Consider the following 14,563-nt stretch of genomic DNA (forward strand, 5'->3'; position numbering starts at 1 on the left):
TTGACGAAGTAAAATTTCTTTGGTGACTTGGTGTCGCATGCAGGATTCATTGGGATGGATCCAGTGATCACATACTTCTGGTTTACCGGGTTCATGTGCTAAACATTCTGATTCCTGGGCCCAATTTATACTTGCTGATTTGGAATTTCTGGGAATGGTGCATTTATAAAAGTCTCAGATTTATAAAAGTCTCAGATGGTTAAAATCTGGAAGTTCTTGATCTTAGGCATTCCTGTCGAAGGAATAATCTGACTACGAGGTCTTTTAATACTTGTCCCAAGATGTTTTCCAAGGAATCTGAGGACGGAAAGAATGGGCCTGGCAGCCTCTGAGTAGACAAGCTTAAGAGTTCTTGTCCTGCGTGCTTGGCTCAGTGTAGGAGAAGGGAGATAGGCTCAACTGGCTCTTTCCTCCCCGGTGTCTGATGGCTCAGCTGCCTGAGCTGGGGGCCACCTCAGGTCTCATAGCCCCACACCTGTCCACGAGCTTGTGAGAGCACTAGTCCATTTTATGCCATCATGGATCTCAGAGTAAGTACATATCCATGTATTTATTATCCACCGTGATCCAATGGGACTTAAGATGTTTGATTTACCAGAGTAGATTGCATAAATTTCACTAAAAAATCTAAAGTCTGGTCCTCTTCTTTTCCCCCCAATACCTTGATTTTGGACTTCAGGCCTTCAAAACGCTGAGAGAATAAATTTCTATTATTCTAATTGCAGCACGATATATGTAACCGAATATTTATCATTTTAACTGTTTGTAAGTGTACAATCCAGTGGCATTAAATACTTTCTCAGTCTTATATAACCAATACCACTGACTTCACCTAAAACGTTTTTATCAGCCTCCAAATAAATTCTGTATTCATTACCCAACAGATCTCTCTCTTTCCCTATCCTCAGCCCCTGGTAACCTCTATTTTATCTTGTCTCTATGAATTGGACCCTTCTAGGTACCTCATAGAAGTGAAATCATACAGTGTTTGTCCTTCCTTGTCTGGCTTGTTTCACTGGGCAAAACTTTTTCAAGACTCGTCCATGTCGTATCATGTGTCAGCATGTCATCCTTCATCATGGCTGAACAAGGATCCATTGTAGGTATAGACCACATTTGGTTTTTTTTTTTCCCCATCTGTTATTGGACACTGGGTTTGTTTTACCTTTTGACTATTGTGAACAATGTTGCAGTGAACGCTGATATATAAATATTTGTTCGAGTCCCTGCTTTTGATTCTTCAGGGTTTACACGGAGAAGTGGAATTGCTGGGTCGTGGGATAATTCTATGTTTAATTTCTTGAGGAACCACCAAACTATTTTCCACAGTGGCTGCACCATTTTACATTTTTTCTTTTTTTAGTCAATAAAAGGGATTTGTTTGGCTTGTGTAACAGAGAAGTTGGAGGTGTAGCCCACATGGCTTGCTTCAGGATCTCACTTGATCCTCTGTACTTGGCCTCGCTCCATCTATCCTGCCTGTCAACCACCACCTGCATGTCTTCCTCAGGCTCTACATGATGGGAAGGTGTCTGCAGAGCTCCTGCATCCAGCCATGTTTGAGTTTGTCTCATTGACTCTGAGTTCATTGGAGAAACTTTAGGAATCTGATGTACCGGAGGGTGGGTGATTGGCTTCTGGAAGACAAAGATAGAAGTTGTGGCCACACCTTTCCCATTTGGTAAATTTCCCCCCACTTGAGGCAAAATCAGCCTCTCCTCCAACAGCACTAGGTTTGTGGATAGGGATCACCGTTCCCCCTGGTGTGCAGAGACTGTGTCATTCAGGGCTCTTCAGAAAAACAGAACAAAAGTGGATTTGTTATGGTATATTAGCTCATTGGATTACGGAGGCTGAGGAGTCCTCTTGCTGTCGGCAGGCTGGAGACTCAGGAGAGCTGGTGATGAAATTCAGTCTAGGGGGAGCCAAGGGTAGGAGAAGACTCATGTCCCCACTGAAGCAATTGGCCAGATCATCTCTTCCCCTGGCTTTTGTCCTATTCAGGTTCTCAGTGGATTGGATGGTGGCCTCATTGGGGAGGGGATTCTACTTCACTGAGTCCCCTGATTCATACACTAATCTCCTCTAAAAATCCACTCCCAGAAACACCCAGAAAGAACTTGGGCACTCAACCCATGATGAATCACCCTGACATAAAATTAACTGTCGCAGTCACTCAAGTTCTCCATCACCTTTGATTCTTCCTTTTTTCCTTGACTTTCACATCCAGTTCATTGCTCTGCCTACCCAACTCTCCCCTAGAGGATAGTTTTTCTTCTATCTTATTCCCTCCCACTGAGAGCACTCATTTCAATTTGTATAGAGTGGTTGCCACAGGCAGCCCAGGTGCAGAGGTGATAATGTACTCTTGGAGGTCTACTTGGTAAAATCACCACAGAATGGAAGAGATGGGCTGTGTGTAGGTCCTCTAAAGGAACAGAATCACTTCTCTCTTGTGACCAATGTCACCTTGAGGTTAGAAGGCATTCTCGGGAGACCCACTGAATATAGGAGAAAGGTATGGTTAGTCAGTAATATTTAAGCAATGTGACCAGTAAGGAGTCTAGAGGGAAAACAAGGTGGGGAAAAGTCAGAAAGTAGCAGGTAGAAGAGTCCTGGCCACACAGCTGTGTAGCCAATGCTTTATCATCAGACATTTCTCACAACCCATGATAAATGCTTCTCTGTCCTGAATCCATGTTCAACAAGCAACCTACTGGCTACTAATTGGCATCCCAAATACTTGCATTCCTGAAAAGCAGCACCTTGGATGGGAGCCCTGAGTGCCCCAGGACATTGTGATAAAAGTCCATTGCTGGATCTTTGTTAGAAAGGAAAGGCACTCTGAGGGGCCAGAGGGCAGATGTAGAGCTCACAATAGAGCACAGTCCTCCCACAATGGGCAGAGCTCTTGATGTGAACTCCAAGTCATCAGCTACCTGTCTGCTTAGCCAGTGTCACCTGCATGGCGATGCCATTCAGGGAAGGCTTCCTTCTCCGATACACAGATTTGAGTCCCACTTGCCCTGCATTTGGTCATCCTTGATTCCTCACAATGTCCAAGGGTCTCAAAACTTTGGCCTGAATCTGGACTGAATCCAAAGACTCACAAAACTGAGCTTCTTGTTAAAGGCACAGAATCAAAAATGTGTCTCAGCTGTAAGTCCTAGGAGGCCAGGGTGATCACTAGAGCCACAGCATGCAGGAGGACACTGGCCTTGGATCTTTCCATGTTCTCACTCCCTTACTCTGCAGCCATGGCTACCCACTTGCTGTGCATGTGAGTGCAGGGTCCTTGGCAAACCAGAAGGGATTCTCAAACCTACTGCCTCCCTGGTTGATCCTCAGCTGCAGGAGGAGAGCCTCTGGGGTGAGAGTTGCCTGGTGCTTGGTGCTGCCACCCAGTGGGAAATGAGCATGGTTGTAACCTATGGAAACACAAATCGTGCAATGATATCCCAAAGTTCAGAGAACAGGAAGGCAGACAGAGAGCACTGGCCTCTCACACCCATTTTGAGCTGAGACTTGCAGTGTTTGGGGCAAAGGAGTTTCAGGAAAAGCACCAGTCACAGAAGAAGTCTTAGAAGGGTTGTGGGGTTGGACAACAAAGCTAAGGACTGGGATTTGTTCTGCAGGCAGCTAGGAGCTGTACAACATCCCTGAGGCGCATCCCTGAGTGTGATTCATCCATCTGTGAACCACAGCATTTTGCTGTGGTTGTTTTAAGAAGGGCGAACTACCACTTTCTCCCCAGCTTATCCACCAGTTGCTTCTTAAATTCTTTTTGTTGTGAAATACACATTAGATCTAAAAGAGTATAAAACATACATATATGAGTTCATGAGTAATAAAATAAATATCTATGTATTCACTACCCAAATTAAGAAATAGATCTTTCCAGTAACTTTGAAGATCCAGTGTGACCTCCCTGACCACATCCACTTCCTCATCCCAGAGTTAATCACTGTTTGGATGGCATAGAGAAGGAGTAGGGAGCCAGAAACATGGTGGAAGGTGGGAGGAAATATAGATGAAGAACTTCTCGGGGGTGGGGGGACTAGAGTTCTCCTTTTGGGCTTTTTTTTTTTTTTTTTTTTTTTTTTTTTTGCTGAAGGCACTGCAATATAGCTTCATGGGCCAAACCTGCAGTCCACAGACACACTCACTCATTTGGGGTGAAGGGTGTTAGAGGTATGTTCCATGGCTGCTCCACATGGGTCAGTGGATGGTGAGATATAAATGAGTTCAAGACTTCAGGGGTATAGGAATACAAAGCAGAGGTCCCTGTATCAGGACATAGTTGGCCATAAATAACAGAAAAGCCAATTCAGACTGGCTCAAACAAGTGGTTTATTTACTGACTCACCTAACTGTAAGTCTTGGGTAGATCAGACTTCAGCTCCATGTCCCATGATTCTCTTGGTTCAACCCTTTAATGAGATGGGTACAGGGTTCGAGACCTCATCTCCAGGCAGGACAATATCCTCAGGAAGAGAAGAGCATTTCCTTTTATAGTTTTCTCTAAAAAGCAAAGTTTTTCCCTTAAAACCACCTCCTCAAACCTCCTTTCACACCCATCACTCAATAGATCCATTGCTGAACTAGTGTCTAGTGGGAAGATGCCACCTGTTGATTGATTCAAGTTTGAGTTCTGGAATCCAGCCTGACTGGGGGTGGGGAGACAGGACTACTGTGACCAGTTTAGATTAGTGAGACCCAGACCAGGAGTGGGGGACCACAATAACTGTAGGGAACACTATTAGCCCTGGAAATTGACCAAAATATCAGTGAGCACACTGCACTTCTCTCCAGATGCAAGATAAAGGGTTCAGATCGATTTTAGGTTGCAAATGTTTTATTTCTTATTTTTTAAAAAAATGTTTTATTTATTTATTCATGAGAGACAGAGAGAGGAGAGACACAGGCAGAGGGAGAAGCAGGCTTCCTACGGGAACCCAGTGTGGGACTCTGTCTCAGGTCACTCCCCCCCCCCCCCCCCCCCCCCCCCCCATTCAAGGCAGAAACCCAACTACTGAGCCACCCAGGTGCCCTAGGCTGCAAAAGTTATAACAAAAGAATTGTACATTTATTTATTTTATTTCATCCTCCCAGCCCATCACTACTTAGGGTCTTATAAAATGCCCTCAGTGAACAATCCTGGGTAATAAGACACCATCAATATATTTATAACTTTTCCTCTGAAGAGCTCTTTTGAATAGTTCGATAATACTCAAAAGAAAGCATCATGTCACCACAATATAAAGACCTAGATGGTTGTCCTTGGGGACTGAACCTGGAGATGATGATCAGAGTGGACTACCTCTGAGGGACTCAGGGGTTGAGGAACAGCCTAGGAAAAGAGGAAGCTTCAGGAATCCTACAACTCCTCACCTGCAAGTCCCACCCCAGTGCACAGATATCTGTTGTGGAAATTAAGAGGGGAATTTTCACTACAACAGAGTTGTGAGGCCAGCAGGGGGAGCTGTCACGCCCTACCGCTTGCATTTAACTGAGTCCGACCAGAAGACAGGTAGGTGCCTTGTCTGGGGATACCACCTCACTATCCCAGCAGGAGGCAGGAAGGGTTTCTCTTGCCTTGGCAACAGCACAGCCAATAAGAGACAGTCACAGCTCAGCCAATGAGAAGCCACTATACCTCAAACTCCCAGTTTGTTCCAATGGACTTTTTTCTATAACAACCCCACCCCACCACCCCTTTTCCTTTATAAAAGAGGGGTCCTCTCCCTTGTTCTGTGGACTTGCCAATAGTTTTGCCATACCCTTTCTGTTCTGAATTCTGATTCTGTGGTATTTCCAAATAACGCCTCCCTCCATTTTTTTTGCTGGTAAAATAACTGGAAGTTTTACTTTTAAGTTTAGCATTATTAATATGTGTGTTTAACTGTTTTCTGTATCGTGCTTTTTGTTGTTGTTGTTGTTAATGCTGTTTCCTGGAAATCACTCCAGAATAGTAGAGGGAACTATTCCTCATTCATGTCTATATTCCACTGTGGACCTATGCCTGAGTTTACACAACCACTTTCTAATTTGTTCAGTCATTCCCTATTGATGGACATTTGGGTTGTTTCCTGCCCTTTGCTATTAAAAACAGTGCTTCTGTGACCAGCCCTGTGCATATGTCCAGTATATCTTGGACAGATATACTGGAATTTTCTAGAAGTAGATTACTGGGTCAAAGGATGAAGGCACAGATAAATTTTCTAGATAATGTCAAATTCTCCTCTATAGTATTATACCATTCAAGTCACAAGTTTGTTTTTTTTTTTTTTTTTTTAAGATTTTATTTATTTATTCATGAGAAACAAAGAGAGGAAAGAGAGAGAAAGAGAGGCAGAGACCAGGCAGAGGGAGAAACAGGCTCCATGCAGGGAGCCTGACATGGGACTCGATCCCAGGTCTCCAGGATCAGGCCCTGGGTTGAAGGTGACGCTAAACTGCTGAGCCACTCGGGCTGTCCAAGTCACAAGTTTTTATGTCAACCTCTCTTATGCTGTTAAACTAAAAGCTTATGTTTCACTTATTAACAGTATCCCATTGAGTTAGAAAAAAAAATTTTCCCCACTGTGTGTTTGCCTTACTTTGACACAGAACACTTCAATTCTGATACTTCTAGGCACCAAATCTCTGAGGTTTTACCCACACCAATTAATTCTGCAACACCAGCTGGGTGTCCTACAATGTAACCCATTTCTGACGCCGTCTACTTGGAGGTGGTGTCGGATCCCACAGGTTATGGGCTCAACCCCATGAGGTTAATCCTCACTCCAGATGCCAATTGCAAGTCTAGGTGGTCATCTGTGCTTCTGACCCATGAGCTATAAATCAGAGGTTCAAATAGTCTCCTCTTCAGGTTTGATTAATTTGCTAGAGTGGCTCACAAAAAAGAAAACGCTTTACTTATATACACCAGTTTATCACAGAGGGTTCAGATAAAGGGTACAGATGAACATCCAGACAAAAGCAATGCAGAGGCCGAGCTTCCATGGCCTCTTCAGGTGCATTACATGTTCACCAACTCAGATGCTCTCTGAACCCCATTCCATTGGGGTTTTTATGGAGGCTTCCTCATGTAGGTATGGTGAATCATTAACTCCATTTTCAGCCCTTTTCCTTTCTCAGGAGAATGAAGGGTGGGCTAAAAATTCCAAGCTGACTTAGAATGATGACTTGTGCCTTCTGATGACCAGCCCCCATCCAGGAGCGCCCCCAGAGTCACCTCACTAGAACAAAAGACACTGCGATCACCCAGGAAATTACAAGTATTTCAGGAGTCCTGTGTCAAGAACTAGGTCAAAGACCAAATTTAGAACAATAAATGCTAGGGCCCTTATCACTTAGTGGTTTCCAAGGGTTTCAGTAGCTCTGTGCTGGGACCCATGGGCAGAGGCCAACATACATTTTTCTATAAACTCACACCCACTCATGAGAAAAACATGATGACAGACTAAAATTTTGGTTCCCATCATAAGGTTTGTTCAATGTGTCTGTAAAACAATCTTTCTTCTATGCATGAAAACAAGCCAATTTGGCTATTTAAGTATTAGGCACTTGCAAAGGTGACTTCATGCTGTATTTCCATTGTTAATGACTGGCAGCTTCAACATCAGTAAAATGATTGTGCTTTGAAATTATTTCAATGAAAAAAATTCATGCTGTCACCAGGAGGAAGACTTCTGGAGCTAGAGTGTCCCTTGATGACATTACATGTCACTCAAGTCCTATAGAGAGGGAAGCTCCCTCCTGCACAGGAGGGAATTTCCTTCTGCACTGATTCCCCTCTTTGCTTACTCCCACAAATCCAGCCAGGATTATGGATCCTCTTTGCCTCACCTCGCCTCCCAAGAGAGCTGGCCCGTGGAAACAGGGGGAAGGTTTTGATTCCATTTATCTGGGCACAGTGGAGTCATGCCAGGTTGCCTGATACAGCAAGGTGCGTCATAAATTCCATGGGCTGACCCCGGGACTGGGGAGTTTGGGCCCCATGATCTAGGTAGAAAATTCCTGGAAACTGGTCACCTGCCAAAAACCCCTTTACAGGTGAACATGTCCTGAAAGGAGGGCTCACACGCCTTGGATATATGATCCTCCCTCCTAATGAGCCAGCCGGCCTTCAAAAAGACTTCTGAAGGGATAGTGGCCACAGTGGAAGAAAACAGGATTCTGACCTCTCAGAGCCTATGGATACCAGGGAGGGATCAGGTGGTGAGTTCATTCAAAAGCTTCCCTGTAGAATAAATGCATTGCCCAGGTGAGTCCTGGAGCAAAACAAGGTTCACTGAAACCAGATCACTGCTGGTTTCAGATGAGATTAAAGGGGAAGTTGAGCCTTTCTAAAGAAATAGGGTGCACATCCGCTGTGAAAATTTCACAGGAAGGGGATCCCAGCCAGTATGGTGTTGTGGTAAAGATGCCACTGATTTATTAAGAAGATAGTTCATTAGAAAGATCCGAGGTTTACAAATAAAGTTCAGAAGGGACAGAAATTTGGAAATCTGAATTGCTGACCTCTTTTTAAAAAAAATTAGTTTTGTACTGGCAAAATAATCTTAAGATTTTAATATAGTACATTGAATGTACAGGATCCCAAAGTCAAAGCCATTCTAAAGAGGTATTCGCAGAGGTGCCTCACTCCCACCCTCACCCACTCCCCTTGTAACTGTGTATTGCTATTGTCTCTGTCTGGGGCCATCCCGCGGTTGGCATTTTGGGCTGGATCATTCCTTGTGCAGGGGCTGTGCTGTGCCTCATAGCACACATCCCCAGTCTCTATCCAGTATACTCCCCCAAACTCTGACAACCAAAAATGCCTCCATATTTTGCCAAATGTCTTCTGGGGGACAAAATTACCCCTGTGGGGAACTGGTGGTAGAAAGTCACAGCCCTACAGTTGGATGAGCCCTTTTCAGATACCCCCCATTCCGTCCCCCCTTGATGTTGAGTCCAGAGCGATTGTTACAGGGCCAGACTCCCAGGTTGGAGCTTTCCACTTATCAGGAAGATCTGCAGAGAGCGGGCCCTATCCTGGACTGTGGCCACATCCTTCCAGCCCCTTCCTGCAAGTGCGATCCCTAGAGGCACATCTGTTCATTTTGTCCCCAGTGGGCCACCCTTTGGGATGCTGCAATGCTCCTTGGATAAAGCCCAGACTTTCTGATGGGGCTTACAGGGCCCTTCAAGGCCTGATCCTTGCCTGCCTCTGCAGGGCTCTCTGCCCTTCACCTGACTGGTCTTAGCTCGTCCAGGCTCAGCTCCATCCTCACTGAGGGTGTTTTTTCTTGCTCTGAGTTTCCCCACACTCACTCCTCTGCCCAGAATGCTATCTCCTACCTTTTTTTGACCACCAGCTAAATTTCTATTCATTTTTCAGGTGGACCCTAGACCTGATGGAGCTTCACTCCACACCTGGCCAGTACCACGTCAGGGTTGGGTGCCCCTCCTGCATGGTCCTAATAGAAACATTTATTTCCTCTATGTTGTAATTGCTTGGCTAATTTGTCTGAGGCCTTCCAGGAGTGTGGCTCCATTTGGGCATGGGCTATGTGGCCTTGCCACCCCTGTGTCCCCAGCCCTAGCATAGTGACTGACACACCAGTAGGTCTCAAGGCATATCTCGGGCCTAAATATAGATACATGCTGTACACTGGCACTAAGCCCATGCTTCCCAAATACTAGGAAGGGTTAAGTTCGTAGAGTTAAGTTCCCAGACTCTGGAGCCAAGCTGTCTGGGTGGTGGTATGTTGCTGGGCTCTGCTGCTTTGCAACTGGATGACCTTGGGCAAATTACTTACCCTCTCTGTGCCAGTCTCTTCATCTTTAGTGTGAAGTGGTAGTAATAGTATTTACCTGGAAGATCATCGTAAGAATCACACGATTTAATGTATGTTATGTACTTAAAACAGTGCTTGGCATTCAGCCAGCATCATATGAGTTTGCTATTAGTGCTTCCCAATGCTTACCAGAACTTAACAACAACGAAAGGATAAGAGTTCAGGTTTGAGGGGTATGGAAGGTGATTAGGATGAAGAGAGAAAGAGAGAATGGGCAGGGAGTCCTCATGGTGGTGTAAGAGAAAACGGAGAGCCTGGACCTCCCAAGAATAATGTTAGGACCTTGGAGGAGAGTGCAGAAAACACGGAAAGATTCTAGAAACTCACTTATTTTTATGAGAATTTGTGGTAGATTAATTCTGGTCTAGGAAAGGACCTTGCTTCCCTCTTCCTCCCTTCTTTGGCTCTCTCTCTCAGGACTCACATGAGGAAACTTCTCTGGACATTCGTTCTCCACTTACCACATCGTTTCCACGGGAAAAGTTCACTTCATGTTCCTACTTTCTGGCTGGTCAACACCTCCACTAGAAAAGAGGGGGCTGCCAGTTACATACACCCATGAAGGTTTCTTCTTATTCTCAAGCATTTGGATAAAATGGAAAAATTTAAGCCTGCTTTGGAGGCCTTTCTAACTCTCCAATCTACGCCCACTGGGTAGAAAATGAAAACCACCCAAATTTTCCATCCATGTTTTCAATTTGTATTCACAGATTTGGAGGCATAGAGAAACAACCTGGTGTGGGGTCAAGCCTGAGTTTCAAAGTCTAGAAGGGAAATGACTTTGAACTTCAAAACAAGGTTATCATGACTCGAGAAGCCAAGAACAGGAATGTTGTCTTGATTCCTGAATCTGTGTTCATAAGCTCGCACCGACCTTTACTGATTATTTAAGCTCCTGGAGTTTGAATGCCATGGAAATAACCAGGTTATTTGTCAGCTGCTGAGTTAATTTGGTTGTTTAAACAATTAAATCTAGCAGGTGGGTAGGCAGGCACACAGCAAACATGTGCCTGACATTGGCACGAGGTGTCCTTGGGCGAGGCAAGCCTGACTGCGGCCAGGTGTAGGAGTTTGCACGTCCCCGGCACTGTCTGAGGGGCCTGGCTTGGACTCTTGGCTCTGCCAGTTGCCAGAGATAGTTGACACCTCTGAATCTCAACCTGCTCATCTTTAAAATGGGGATAGTAATTCCAGGTACCTCATAGAAGTCTCAAAGGTTGAAACGAGATGGTTTCACGAGTGTGATTGCCTCTGTTTTGGAGCTCATGAGCAGATATCAGGAGGGAGAACTGACTAGCAGAAGCCTGTTGCTGGGCCTTTTTGGGATGAGTGTGAGTAAGTTTAGGGGGAGAATTCAGGACAAGGTGGAGAGAGTAGAGGAGCCATGCTAGACGGAGCAGGTGTACCCAGTGACTCCTTCTGGAGCCAGGAATGATCTAAAGCTCTTAAGAATCAGTATGTCAATTTTTTTGCTTTTTTTTTTTTTTTTTTGGTCCCATGTGGGTCTGATGTAACCAACTCCCTGACCCAGTGCTCACCATTAGCCCCGATTCTTAAGTAAACCGTCTCTCTCGTGTCATGAAGCTGCGGGTCCTCATTTGCTGGGTCAATCTTGTGGTTTACACCTGTAGCCCAAGCATAATTGCCTTCATTTTTACCAGTGTACAAGTTTGGGCTATAAATTATGTCCTAACTATGTCAACTACCTTCTGTGGGGTGGTGTGTTTGGAAAACAATGGAAAAGAGGCGGAAATGAGGAAGGGAGGAGACGCAGCAGGTGGACATGGGAACTTGGGTGTCCTAGGGGACCAGAGAAGCCAGCCACAGAGGAAGGAACGGGAGAGGTCTGGTCTGCCCTTCATGCTCAGGATGGGGCTGCCACCCACTTGCATCTTCAGGGAGAGCTGGAACACAGGGGATATTGAGGCAACTAACATGGGTCAGGTCATAATCATAGCATTTTAAGGTAAATTTACATACATCACAATACAAAAATTCCATCCATCTCCAGAAATCCCCTTGTGCCCGTGCCAGCAATGCCCCCACTCCCTGCCCTTGGTCAACCACTGATTTGTTTTCTTTCTGTATGGTTTTGGCTTAGAAATAATACCATATAAATGGAATGATATGTTACGTAGTTTTTGAGTCTAGCTTCTTCCATTTTTCTTTTTCTTTTTTTTCCTCCATTTTTCATAATGCATTTGAGATTCATCTATGTTGTTGTACGTATCAATAGCTGGACCTTTTGATTACTGAGGGGTATTTCCTTTGTACGGATAGAGCACAGTTTGTCTATCCATGTCTTGGTGCAAACACATTTAGATGGTTTTCATTAACGGTATAATTTTGACAAATAACTATACCTGTGTAACTGGTACCCCTCTTAAAATACACATATGTGGCTTACTTAAAATACCACCGAGAAATTCTAGTTCAAGGGTTCTTGACCTTTTCTGTGAGCGATGGATCCCTTTGCTAGCCTGGTGAGCTCTCTTTGAATGCTTTCAATGCCTAAGATAAAAACGCATAGGATCTCAAAGGAAGCCAATTATACTGAAATGGAATGAGCAGGCAGCAAGAAGAAATGTGTGATTAAGAAGAAATGAAGGAGCAATACAGGCATTTCTTTATGAACCCATTACATGAACTCCAGAGGCAGGTCTGATAACTACTGAAATTTCGAAGTAGTGAGAAATGGAAATGACACTTTAAAATATCTCACGTCTGGAATGAGTTACAAAAATGTCTCTGATTTGTGTTGGGGATAAAGCCACAGCTATAATTATTGCAATAGTTTCTTCCTTACATTCACCACGGAAGGAATTGGCAAATTTGAGTTTTGTGCATATAAAAATATGATTCCCCGCCCCCCCCCCCCCCCAGCAACCTCCCAAATTCTGTCCATGTGCCCTTTAGGGACTTCGATTATGGTGCCTTGTTGTAATCAGAACATCCAGCTCATGTGGTTGCTACAACCCTAAAAAGAGGAGAGCTGATCAATTTTATTTTTTTTCTGACTTCCATATTCACAGAGACAGGGCCCAGGTCTGTCTCTCCGCTGGCTCCCAGCTGTTGTTGAGTGCATATGCTGCCTATTTCAGGCAGGTGCCTGGTCGTGAGCTGCTTCTGTGACTTCAGAAAGTGCTCAGCTTACAGCAGTGCAACAATTATGCCTTCAAATCCCATGAAAGAAAACTTGAACAAAGCCTCCAAAGTCCTCGGAGAGGTGAAACATCTCTTCATTTCAACCTAGGAGAACTGCCACCTGAATTTATAGCAGGGCACACACACTTAAAGCAAAAGAAAAAAAAAAGGGAAGAATCGGTTAGCGAGGGGTAGAGAAATACACCCGGAACCCGTATTTTGTGAGCTTGGAGTTTCTGTTGAAACATGAGCCAGTGTGATTCTGGGAAAATTCAACTTCCTGGTTTAAAGACAAGCTTATAAAACAGCTTTCAAGTTTTGTGTGTATCGAATGCTCCTGCACTCACCCAACTGGATTTTTTCAGGTGTAATGCACATAAGTGCACCAGAGACATGCAGACCAGTAATGCCTTGTAAACCACTTAGATTTATAAGGAAGAATAATTACATCCAAAAAATGCAAAGTCTTCTCCAAATAGGGTTGCTTTGAAATCTAGCAGTTCATCCCTTTTCTCACTCTTCCAAATAATCCAGAATTTCCTCCTTCTCTGACTGCCACGTGTCCAAAAATGCTTTCACACGTACCAGGTTCCTTATTTATTTCTTCACTATAAACACCCAGATGGCCAAAATATACCTTCCTTTTATTCTTTCATTGAAGGTCCCAGGTGGGTTAACTTCAGGGAACTGTCAGATTGTCTACCTGAAAATGTCACTTGCTCTTGGGTGCCTTAACATCTTCATGAGAGCGAAGCTTTTATTTCCCAAATAGAGGTAGGGACCTGAAGTGTAAATGTTCCTTGGAGTGGTAGCTCATTGACCCAAGTTCACACAAAGGTGTAGATGTGTGATCCCAGGGCGGTCTTCCCAAACCCAAAAGAACGTGAGACAACGAACAGAACAGACATCAGGGCCTCCAGTCTGACCCATTGGATAAATCATTTCTGGAGACAGAGCCAGGGGACCTTTCATTCTGGCACACTCCCTCGGCACCCCTGTCATTGTGAGGCACAGCTGGGGTTGGACGCCATTGCCTGTGAGCACTACTAGTCTGATGCAGATGACTTACCCGAATTTTGTTCACACAGACTTCTTGTTTGGCCCCAAATAACCTTGTAATTTGTGAGAGCAGGGCAGGGGTCACTTCCCAGTTGTAAGGCTGGGCAACTTGTCCAAAGACACCCAGAAGCCAAGTGCAAGTGAAAGAGGGAGAAGAAAGGGCTGGTCTGCCCTGGACTTATTCTAAAATTTTGTTTAAAGACAATCCTGTATGTTAATAAATGCCATGAATGTCATCTGTGAAATCAGAGACTTAAATATGAAATGGAGTTTTGAAAAAAAGCTGGTTTCCATTTACAAATGTAGTCAGGAGCCTTCCAGAGGGAATCTTCCAGATGGATGATAAGGATGTATTTCTTTTTTTTTTTTTTCTTGGTGAGAAAATTGCTATCCCTGTCTCAGTAGAAAAAGGGCTGGTGAATTGTTGGACTAACTTGATTTTTGGGTTATAAATATTCACAAGTACAAATGGGGTTGCAAATGTATACAAATAAAGAAAAAAAAAGTTTCAC

At 44.4% G+C, this 14,563-nt stretch overlaps 1 protein-coding gene across 5 annotated transcripts in view; it reads left to right on the top strand.

Moving 5' to 3' along the window:
• CLIC6 (chloride intracellular channel 6) overlaps positions 1–14,563 on the top strand; it is a 100,152-nt gene that overhangs the window by 29,192 nt on the left and 56,397 nt on the right. The window contains exons 3-5 of one of the 5 annotated variants that reach the window (XM_038581426.1): positions 959–1,103; positions 7,824–7,951; positions 8,059–8,223. The exons of 1 other annotated variant lie outside the window; for it this stretch is intronic. In XM_038581426.1, the coding sequence (XP_038437354.1) occupies positions 8,116–8,223 (108 nt within the window). In that variant the 5' untranslated portion in view covers positions 959–1,103; positions 7,824–7,951; positions 8,059–8,115. The remainder of the gene's footprint in view (positions 1–958; positions 1,104–7,823; positions 7,952–8,058; positions 8,224–14,563) is intronic. 3 more of the 5 variants (XM_038581425.1, XM_038581424.1, XM_038581429.1) reach the window with 3 other exon arrangements.

Source organism: Canis lupus, chromosome 31 (genome assembly GCF_011100685.1).
Source record: "Canis lupus familiaris isolate Mischka breed German Shepherd chromosome 31, alternate assembly UU_Cfam_GSD_1.0, whole genome shotgun sequence".
Lineage (NCBI taxonomy): Eukaryota > Metazoa > Chordata > Mammalia > Carnivora > Canidae > Canis > Canis lupus.